At 45.5% G+C, this 11,067-nt stretch overlaps 1 protein-coding gene across 1 annotated transcript in view; it reads left to right on the top strand.

Moving 5' to 3' along the window:
- The window catches only part of STAB2 (stabilin 2), a 76,553-nt gene extending 66,036 nt beyond the window's left edge, over window positions 1-10,517 (top strand). The window contains exons 55-67 of the mRNA XM_032106275.1: window positions 568-672; window positions 1,026-1,133; window positions 1,808-2,001; window positions 2,993-3,134; window positions 3,436-3,569; window positions 4,651-4,816; window positions 5,051-5,157; window positions 5,773-5,892; window positions 6,675-6,833; window positions 7,662-7,769; window positions 8,453-8,581; window positions 9,664-9,783; window positions 10,366-10,517. Of these exons, the coding sequence (XP_031962166.1) occupies window positions 568-672; window positions 1,026-1,133; window positions 1,808-2,001; window positions 2,993-3,134; window positions 3,436-3,569; window positions 4,651-4,816; window positions 5,051-5,157; window positions 5,773-5,892; window positions 6,675-6,833; window positions 7,662-7,769; window positions 8,453-8,581; window positions 9,664-9,783; window positions 10,366-10,416 (1,643 nt within the window). The 3' untranslated portion in view covers window positions 10,417-10,517. The remainder of the gene's footprint in view (window positions 1-567; window positions 673-1,025; window positions 1,134-1,807; window positions 2,002-2,992; window positions 3,135-3,435; window positions 3,570-4,650; window positions 4,817-5,050; window positions 5,158-5,772; window positions 5,893-6,674; window positions 6,834-7,661; window positions 7,770-8,452; window positions 8,582-9,663; window positions 9,784-10,365) is intronic.
- Window positions 10,518-11,067: the final 550 nt, after the last annotated feature.

An 11,067-nucleotide genomic window follows, 5' to 3' on the forward strand; every position in this document is an offset into this window, starting at 1 on the left:
TCCCACACAGCAACCAAGCACTCTCCCTCCACACACCTTGTTTTTCTCGGTCCTCCCCACAATTAGCAGCTGTTGCTCATTAGGAGTGATTTGTCTGGTGTTGTGGTGCACGGGGTCTTCAGCTCAGCCATTAACTCTTTCCTGCCACAGTCCTTTGTGGAGTTTGCTACTCCACTGCAATGTGCAGATCAATATTCATTTTCATTGTCAGAGGCACATTGAACTAATGCCAGTCATAAAATCATAGGACTGCAGGATAATTCAGATTGGAAGGGGTTTCAGAAGGTCTCTAGTCCAACTCCCTTCTCAAAACAGGGTCACTTCTGAGCTCATGTTGTTCAGGATTTATCCTGTCAGGACTTGCAAACCCCCAAGGATGAAGATTGCTCAACAACTCTGGAAAGTCTGGTCCTCTGCTTGACTGGCCTCATGGTGAAATACCATGAAGTTAGGCTCAGATAAATTATTGCTGGATAATACTGTATCTAAACTGACATGATGGTGTTTCTCTAGAGCAAGATTTTCCCCTTTGCCACTCTGCAAGTGATTTCTGTGCTTCTTTTCCAGCTTGTGAATGCAAGAACAACGGGCAGTGTGACGAAGGATACTCAGGGACAGGACGATGTTTCTGTGAAACAGGATGGACTGGCCGGCTGTGTGAAACCAAGCTAGGTCTCTGCCTGCTCTCACCAGACTCTGTCCATGGAGCCATGGGTTGAAAGTACTTGCAGTTCATCAGAAGGTTCCCATAGATAAGAGAGAAAGGGTTAATAATGTTAGGAGCCATCTAAGAACACTTAGGGACTCTGCTCTGGACTGAGGACAAATCCCTTCAGCCCACTGTCTCCTATTTTGTGATATGGCAATAGGAGTTCCCACCTCCCCTATGGAGGGGCTTTGGGCTGTGGCAGTCAAAAACTAAATGTCTTAGAAGTTTCCCAGTTAACCAGACTGGTATGAAGGGTTCTCCTTGTGCATGATGGTACAAGAGCTCTTTCATTCCAGCTGTCCTGCCTTCCCTGCAGCTCTGCCGCCAACGTGCTCCCCGAGCTGCTCGGCCCACGCCGTCTGCACGGAGAACAACACGTGCCAGTGCAAGCCCTTGTACAACGGGGACGGGATCACATGCACAGGTGAGCTGCCACCCCCTCCTCACAGCGAGAAGGCAGCTTCTTCCCTCCTCCACATGCACGTGAACACAGTTACTGCCCACTGTGACATGTTGCCTGTCCAACCTAAAAACTTCCACTGTGCAGCAAGTGAAACAAAGTTAGGATATAGAGAGTTCAGCTTTTTATAAATCAGAAGGCTGCCTTCTCCAGACTTTACCAAGCAGGACCATGGGCAGCAAGTGCCCTTCAGTCAAGGTTTGAACACAGCAGGGTTTTAAGCTGGGTTTCCCTCAGAGGATTTACACTGGGACTTGATGATATCAAAGGGTTTTTCCAACAAAAATGATTCTATGATTTATTTTTATGACTGTAGGCAAGGCAGTTCCCTGGTAACACTGTACAGAAAGAGTTGTTCTTTCTCAGCCAGGTGTCTTACATCTTCCAAACCTGGCCAGAAGTCTGAGGGTTGGTACCATGTCTCCTAAATCAAGAACATCCTGACAAGGCCTTCAGAGGCCTAAGAGATAGACTTACAGAAATTCAGTAATGCCTCAGGAAACGAAAACAGCTTTTTTTTTTCTTGAACAAGTATTCTAGTAGTTTTAGTGTGAAAGGACTGGTGATGGTTTGTCTTTATGAAGAACATCCTCTTTAAAAGCAGACTTTACTCACTTATTTCCGTTCTTCCCCTGCAGCTGCAGAACTGTGCAAACAGAACAATGGTGGGTGCCACAAGGCGGCTGAATGCACACAGCACGGGGTGAAAGTCTTCTGTAGCTGCCAGAAGGGATACAAGGGAGATGGGTTTACTTGCCTTCCAATAAATCCTTGTGCTGATGGGTTCAACGGAGGCTGCCACGAGCATGCCATTTGCATTGTCATAGGCCCTGTAAGTTGAATGGTTTCAGTCCCCAGACGGGAAGTCTGACACATTTCTCCCTGGTGCCAGCAGAAGTCTCCTCTGGCTGGATGGCACTCTGCACCTCTCCAAATCCCTGTTTTCCAAAACAACTTTTACTTAGCTCCAACCTACTTTCCACATCAGCTTGGTATGCTTTCAGCTGAAGGGTGAGAAGCAATCTGACATCTTTGCTCTGGGGAATGGGATAACACAGAAGATGAGATGTTTTGCATACATAGTCTTTCTGTCCCACTCTTAGCTCTCCCTAACTGGATATCCTTATTTGCTGTAGGAATTTGTTAGATCAAAATTAAATACATTTTGGAAGCTAAACAAAGTGACAGCTGGGAGAATAGTGTCACTTGTTTGTTGCTTGAACTCAGCTTAAAAGCTCCACAGCCACATGATACAAATTCCATGACCCACATAGTCGGTGTGGTTAGGGAAAACTTGTGCAGGTGACTTGATCCAGCATTTGTCCTGGTGCTTCCAGGATCACTTCTCCATTCCACTGGTGTCTTGCCTGAGCTGCCTTCCAGGAGTGATCTAGAAAAGTCTTGCTGATAATCCATTCCAGCTGTCAACCCTCGCAGTCCCTAGATGTCACCAATTCCTGCTTGGTTTATAGCTCTCATTTATTAGTATCAGTGGGCCATTAAATTCCATTCTTGCTTCCATGCCCAGCCATTTAAATATCATTTTGATATGTTTGCCATCCGTTTTTGTGAATTATGTGTCATATAACCCTCCTATGCACGTTACTAACTTTGTGGATGAAATTATGCTTTGGTGTTAATTCAGCAAAGCACCCAAGTACGTGTGTAAATGTTTGGCTTAGTTGTTAGTAGCAACTTTTCTGTTTGTCCATTCCTGCTTACATCAAATGAGATTTTCCCAACAGTTCAGAATGTTGCCTGAAACACCAGTTTTAGGTCAGCTAAATGCTTGTCTTGGCCTTTTTCCTTCTCTCTCTGAGCAGGACAGACGTAAGTGCGAGTGCAAAAGCAACTACATTGGTGATGGGCTGAACTGCTCCGTGATGCAGCTGCCCCTTGACCGCTGCCTGCAGGACAACGGGCAGTGCCACCCCGACGCTGACTGTGCTGATCTGCACTTCCAAGGTGAGGAGGGCACACCTTGCACACCACCAGCCCTGTGCCCTGTGGCACTATTAGCTTGCTCAGCCCTCTACCTCTGTCGCTGTGAAACAATGAGATTGCAGTTGGAATGTGTGCTTACATACTTGGCAATACCAGCTCCATGAAGCAACATGTGAGGGCAGGCCAGGTGGGAATATCCCTAAGGAATCAATCTGTTCTAACTACGTTTCACAAAATTCACGGGTATTCGTACGGCACAGCTGGCTCTGCATCCAGGCACAGAAACCCCTTCAGGAAGAGCTGGTCCTTCTCTCTCTTGCAGACACCACGGTCGGGGTGTTCCACCTGCGCTCCCCCCTGGGGCAGTACAAAATGACTTATGAGCAGGCCAGGGAGGCCTGTGCCAATGAGTCGGCCACCATCGCCACCTACAACCAGCTGCTCTACGCACAGAAGGTGAGGAGGCCTCTCCGAGGGAGGAGATCCCCAAAGAGCACTGAGTCACAGTGTAAATTGAGAGGGAGGAGCAAGGGGGCTGCTCTGTGTAATAAGCATAATTTGCCCACCTTTCCTTCACCTATGCTCCCTGGTATGTTTGGCTGGGAGCAGTTTTCAGACTTTTTATTGGTTTCATGCCTGTTCACACAGCACTAGAACCACTTGACAAGTTCTTGTTTCCAGTGATGATGGGGTGAGAGGTAGAGTCAGACTTTCAGAGTATTTTCCAGGGGATTTTAATTATTACCACTTCTTAAAGAAATGTGCACTTCAGAATTATGCTTAATTTATTTCTTTAAAGTAAGTCTCCAGGAATCTTTTTCTCAAATGCTGTTAACAGACCCATTTCCACTTTGCTTTCCTTGAGCACATTACAGGCAACACATTGTTGATGTGAGTAGGGTAAGCATCTCAACCCGGGTTTGCAAAACTTGTTTTAGAAGAGTGGGTCAGACTGACTGTCTCTAGCTCCTTCCAACTATGGAAGGAAGAAAGACACTCACTGTTTAGAGACACCTGTAGCAAAATGTGAAGCTGGACCACAGCCTGTACATCAACCTACTTCTACTGCAGATTCAGACTGCAGCCAAAGCTGCAGGTTCTCTGTGCCCCATAGTCTAAATGTTTCCCTCAAAGCAGCAAAGTCAGCAATGGGGCTGGCTCGAGCACTCCTGGTCACTTACACTCTACTTTGAGTTGGTTTGTCAGCCCTATCCACACAGGCAAAAGGCGGGCTGGCACACCACGGAATTGCGCATCACCTTTGGCTTTCACATCCTCCTCTGATGCTGCCCAACTTTCCGATCAGGGAGGCTTTTCCAGGAAAGGCTTGGTTGGTCCCCTTTGGCACAGAGCTCGGTGCAGGGCAGGCTGCAGGACAGACGGATGGACAGAGCCCATTCAGATCCACAGGAGGGGTGCTGGCAGGGCAGGTGCTGCCTGAGCGCCCCGGGGGCTCTGTTCATTCCATCTGCAGTTCCCCAGCCCCACCACACAGCTTTTCCCCTGCGTTTTTCCCTTCTGGCTGTGCTGACCACAGGCGAGGTACCACCTGTGCTCTGCTGGCTGGCTGGATGCTGAAAGAGTGGGCTACCCCACTGGCTTCTCCTCCCCAAACTGCGGCTCCGGATACGTCGGCATCGTGGACTACGGGAGAAGAGCCAATCTGAGCGAAACCTGGGATGTTTTCTGCTACAGGGAGAAAGGTAAGAGGGTCCTTTGCCACATCTCTCTGTGCAAACGGGGGCAGCAGCCCAGACTTTGGTTCCTTCCATCAGCCACAGGCTGCTAGACAACACTGCAAGAGACTTTGCCTCTTTTTTAACTTAAAAAAAAATCATAACCTGCTGCTTACAAGTTGTTTTTCAGGCACAGAGCCACGTAAACCTTTCTTGGCAAGGGTGTTTGCCCATACAGCTCTCCGTATTTGTACCTTTCAGAGGTGAACTGCACCTGCAAGCCAGGCTATGTGGGAGACGGCATCTCCTGTAGTGGGAACTTGCTGCAAGTGCTGATGTCCTTCCCAACTCTGACAAACTTCCTGTCGGTAGGAACCAAGGATGGGGTGGGAGTGCAGCAAAGCAGGCCCCAAATGCTTTATCCAAGGTTTGCTTTACTAGCCCAGCAAACACAGGCAGTAACAACACACCAGTGAAGCAAGGAGGAGTGGTCTAACTCTGCACCCTCAAAATCAGAACTTAGTTACTATTTTTTTAATGACTTGCCCCAGAGAGGTTTCCGGATTCTAAATTCAATTGGAATTAAAAGCCTGGTGCAGCTTTAGCTTAAAGGAGACTCTGCACAACTTCTTAAGCATCACAAGGAGCACAGTGCTTCGGAACTTTATCAAATTGCTGCTGGGAAAAGGCAAAATGTTAAAGAGTTCCTTCCTTGTCACTACTCAGAAAGGCACTATATGTATAAGCAGCCTCAAAGACAACAGGGGCCCGACTTCTGCAAATCAGCTTAAGATGTGCTCGTCAAATCAGCAGCTAGAGCTGGGTTTTGAATACGAAATTCCTTTCTAAAGTCACTCCAGAGCTGCTTTGTGGCTAATAACAGAAAGTTCCTTTGTTGTCGTTCATACGGTCTCATCTTTTCCACCCTCCACACAAGAGTGCACAATTGTTCTTTAGTAAAGCTGGATTTTGTTTCTGCCTAGGACATCATGGCTTACTCCAACACCTCTAGGAAGGGGAGAGAGTTCCTGCAGTACCTCACAGACCTGTCAGTGCACGCCACTCTCTTTGCTCCCAATGATAGTGGATTAAAGGAAAATGAGGTCAGGGGGTTTTCTTTTTTTCCTTCCTTGTTCTATTAACACTTTTTAAACAGCTATTATGAGTTTCTGCATCCCATTAAAATTTAAGCTTAAAAAAATAATCTTAGTATGATGTGACTTCTGTGTAATCCCATATAATTTAAACTGTACTCACAAAAGACACGAATTCATTGTTTCCATTTCCCTTCCATGGTTAGGGGCGCAAGGTTATCGAGTGTTCAAGTCACTACAAAGACTTTTCCATCAGGCATTTTAGTTACCCTGTTATGGAGGAGTCTGCCTCAGATGAAGTCTGCTCCAGCTCATTAGCATTGAGCACAGTTACTTGAAGAAAGCAGCACACAGCTTTGGTATTTCCCACAAATACATTAAAGGCATCCATTCCTAACTGTTCCTATGCTTACTCCTTTTATTCTTTCTTTCCTTCCTTCCATCAAACACTGTCTCAAACAATCCACAAGGGTTCATGTACTGGTTTACATCTTCAAGCTGTTTGGAATATCTCTGAGTCTCATCACATCAGGTCATCCTACAGAGGAGTGAAATCCTTTGTCCTGCTGGAATTAAGGTGCTGCCTGCTGCAGGCAGCCATCAGAGGCCAGCAGGGACAGAAGGTCCCACTGTTCCCATGCAGATTTCCCAATAACCTCTAATGCTGCTGCACTTGCTGCAGCATTAATAGCAGAGGGGGAAAAAAGGGTCACAGGCACTTAGCCTACTAGTAAATCCAAAGGATTAATGAGATCCATTAACACTCCTTGTATTTTGCCCCTCATTTGCAGACACTTTCTGGGAGAGACATCGAGTATCATCTATCTAATGCCAATATAATGTTTTATGAGGACTTAACCAATGGAAGCACCCTTCTAACTCGTCTAGGGAAAAAACTCCTCATTACAAACTCCAGGGGCCAGGAACATCAAGTCCCCACTGCTGATCAGGTACCTTTGTAATAAATTTCCCATCTTTGTGCCTTTCCCCCTCTCAGGCTATACCCTGTGATCGGGTGGCACACGGATCTGGAGGGCATTTTGATAAGGTTAGAGTGGGCAGCAATGAGACTGAGTTTAGAAGGCTCTTTCCTGTCCAGAGACTGAAGGATAGGAGCTGGCAAACTGCAAATTTACAAGCTTGCAAATGGACAAGCTCAGACCTGCAAAACACAAAGGAAGCTGTTGAAGTGGCTTTCGGGAATGCAAAAATGGGGATATGGGCTTCATTTAACTCTTCTCTCAGCTTGGCAGGATTATGGGGGAGATGGCTGTGGGATGAAGAGATGAGAGCAGCAGCTTATAATTAAAAAAAAGGTGTTGGCATTTGTAAAGTTTCTTGGTAACTTTCTGGGAGAGGCAAGAGACACCAACTCAGCCGTGCTCACGGCAAGCAAACTCCAGCCAGCAAACTCAAGTGGCAAGTGGCTTCCTCCACAGTGAAAGTGGCTGCCTGGCATCAGGAATAACAGCACTTCTAGGCAGAGCTTGGCAATTTCCCAAAGATCACAAAAACCTTTAATTAGAAAAGAAATAAAAAGGACAGAGCAACATGAAGGCAGCACGCAGGTAACGATGATGGCTACTTCATGCGCAGGAGAGCCATGACCAGCCTGGGGCCATCCCCAGCTGATGTCCAGGGAGGCAGCAGTGTGAAACCCCCTGTATTTTTTCTCTCTGGGTGTCAGCAGCTGAGGTGGGGAAATCATCTTAACATCAATTTCAGTACCACAGGGAGAAGGGTCAAAGCTCAGCTCTCATTCCTTCTTTTCCTGGTAGGGTGAGATCCGATATGTGGACAGAAGTGCTATTGTTGAGTGGGATATAATTGCTTCCAACGGGATAATCCACATCATTTCAGAGCCTCTAAAGGCTCCATCAGAACCTGTAAGTACATAGTGATTTAGGTTTTTGGGGTGGTGAGAGGTAACTGTGTCTTATGTCACCCTAAACTCCTTGCTGACATTCATATATTCCCAGTTTCCCTGACATACAAGCAGCTTTCAGCTTAAAAGGTTACTTTCAAAGAGAATTAGAAGTTGAAAACAAGGTACCAGTGATACCAAAATATTTGTCTGAACAATTTCTTCCCACATTTATAAATTTATTTTCTTTATATAACATAATGGAGCTCATGTGTGTAAGAGAGATTTTAAAGTTCCACTTTAGTTCTTCCAAAAAGACCTTTCAAGATTCTAAGGAGCATTGTTTACTCTTGCTTTGGCATTCATTCCAATCCAAAACAACAAGGTTTTTTGAAAACAGATACCTTTTGCCTGCATGAATTCCTGCAAAGCTCCCAGTTATCCAGTTGTCTCCTTGGTCCACAAGGTGTAGTGATGGACTTGGCAGTGCTGGGTGAACGGTTGCACTCAATCATCTACTTCAACATAAACAGTTCTATGATTCTGTCAAAAGGCCGCATTTAAATGTCTCTAGGGAACACCTACCAGGAAACCCAAACACAAGAACAGCTCAGGACTAGAGCATAGCTCAAAGGGACACTGCATGGATGCTGTAACCTGACCAGTATGCACCCATAGCTCACTCACCCTCTCCCTTGCTTCCAGGCTCCTCTCCATGCCAGTTCTGGGACAGGAATATTCTTTGGCATCTGTCTAGTTACTGGAATTGTGGCTCTTATTGGATATTCTTACCTCAGGTTCAGGAAGAAAAACACAGGCTTCCAGCACTTCAAGGTAGGTGGCGGGTGAGAACACGAAGCAGGGGGTGGACAACACTTCCCCAGACCCACTGCACTTCCCAAACCCACAATCTCCAGTTTCTCCAGGGGTTTTAAGCTAGGTTAAAAACCCTCATCACTTCACACTTAACTGTTCAGACTGAGACACAGAGGAAGTGGGGAAGGGCTCACACACTTGCCTTGGGCATGAGCTTACAATTGCCCTCAGACCTCTCCACCCAAGTGTCTGCTCACACAGACACTTCCAACGCCAAGGACTGGCCCAAAGCTCATTTAACTACACCACAGCAGTGCAGAAGTCTTTGCCTCCCCAGAAAGCTCACCCTTAAGGAAGCAGGCAAATACAACCACTGAAAGGGCACCTGTCCTCCATTGCTATTTATTTTGTTGTTCTGGAGGTTGAAATGTTTGATAGAACATTAATAACAGTTCCTAAACTATAGGAAAAAGGCCAGATCCAAAAAACAAACAAATTGAAATGCCTGTAGAATTGAAAAGTGCAGGTTTTTATACTGATGCACTTACATGCTTGATTTCTTTTAACTAATTTTGCTAGCAACACATAGATGCAAAACCAGCCAGCAACAGCCAAGCTACAGAGATGAGGGAAGAGAAAAAAATATTACAAAATACACAAGAACCAAACCAAAAGAAAGTCTACCTGGAAGTGAACAGAAATCCCTTCCTGTTCTAGTCCCTGCATGTAACGTGAATCATCTTCTAGAAACAAAACCCAGCAGTCAAGAGCCAGGGTAAACACTTGCATTTTTAAATGGTGTCAGTGAGAGCCCTTAGGATTAACCAGATGCTTTTCACTCCAAGCACAATTTCAGGTCCACACTTCCTCTCCCATTCTTCACTGAGGCTTAAAAATAAGAAGGGAGAGGAAAAGAGACACCAGTGTTAAGTGACCTGAGATAATACAACAGCCAAAACCACAGTTCATGTCCAGAGACAGGTTTAGACAACAAAGCCAGTTCAACCACAACACCGCACCAGTAGGTAGTGAAGCTCAAGTGCCCCACTTTATGCACTGGAGGAAGAAGATGAAACTTAAGTTTGGGTTCTCTTGTGTAGTCAAAAGATGACACTGACACCACATCGCTGGACAAGTCACAGCCTTCAAGTATCACCAACCCCTCATACGAAAGTCCTTCGACAGCGACTTCACCAGAACCTACTTATGATCTTTTCTCAGTAAGTGCTCATTTTGCTTTGAGATTGAGACACTACTAATATAGTGGTAAGAGGGAATGACTTAGTGAAAGAAAAACGTCTAGCTGGAAAATAAAAATTAATGCAAGAAGCCAGCATTTGAGTTCCTGGCTCTCCTGTCTCCCTGCTGCTGGAAATTGGGTTTGTCTCACCTGTAGTAAAATCAAAGCTGTGGTCAACAGCTGCATCTCAAGTCCACCTTCAAAGACAGCTGAATTAAACTGGACTTCAAATGCCACTGGATGGCAGTGACATGTCCATACAAACTTAAGAAGCCTTCTAATTTGTCTTCATGTCTCCTTGCTGAGAGCCACGCTGGCACTCCAAAGAATCTGAAACACAGCAGGGAGGGGGCTGGGAATGCAGGGAAGGAAAGAGCACACCCTCACCAAGGTACAGAGTCTAAAATCAAAATGCACCATTTTGCATCCAGTAAAAGGACTTGTTTGCTGCAAAAATGTCAGGTGCCAACTCTGGCATCTGTATGGACAAATCTGCGAAAAAGTTACTTTTGTTTCTTAATGTAGTGTTCAAGTCTGATTTTCTTTTTACTCTATTTTATAGGATTCAGATGACCAACAGCTTGTGATGAGTGGTCCTCATGATCAGAATTAAAGACCGAATTTGGCATTAGTCAGCTAATAAACACATTTTATTTACACTTACTGTGAAAAAAAGAGCACCTACATTACAGGGAATAAAATCTTTTTACAAACGAAAAACCAAAAGAGCACAGCTTTGTTTAAGATGCCTTCTATATAGCTCACAGAGATACCAGCCTCAGAAGTGTGGGCTGAATCTGAGCAGTACCAACTATGAGTGCTGAAAGCAAAACTGAGTCTAAACTAACCAGCCCAGAAGCAGACACCTCTCTGGGAAAAGCAGCTGATTTTCACTCACCTGCTATTTAACTGCTTTTATTCTTCTCCACAGACTTTAAAATGGCCACAAGCACACAGGGCTGTTAACTTGGCAAATATCCTAAATTTCCTAGTACTCCAGGCCTGTGCTTTCATTTTGGCCCAGTTGCAACTAGAACAGGCAAGTGTGAAACAGAACATGTGGTAAGCCTCTATTTTTAAACAGAGGGGATTTTTTTGCTAGTTTACTTTCCTGTTAGATATTCAGCAGCAGAAAACCACCATCCTGTCTGTCCCCTTGCCTCCTCTAGCTTCTCTGTCTTTCCTTGAACTTGGCTTGGTGTTCGGTTTACATCTCACCTCACTATACAAAGGGAAGCAGTAACTGAGGCAGCTTTAGGAAGAA

The sequence above is a fragment of the Corvus moneduloides genome, chromosome 4 (genome assembly GCF_009650955.1).
Source record: "Corvus moneduloides isolate bCorMon1 chromosome 4, bCorMon1.pri, whole genome shotgun sequence".
Taxonomy (NCBI): domain Eukaryota; kingdom Metazoa; phylum Chordata; class Aves; order Passeriformes; family Corvidae; genus Corvus; species Corvus moneduloides.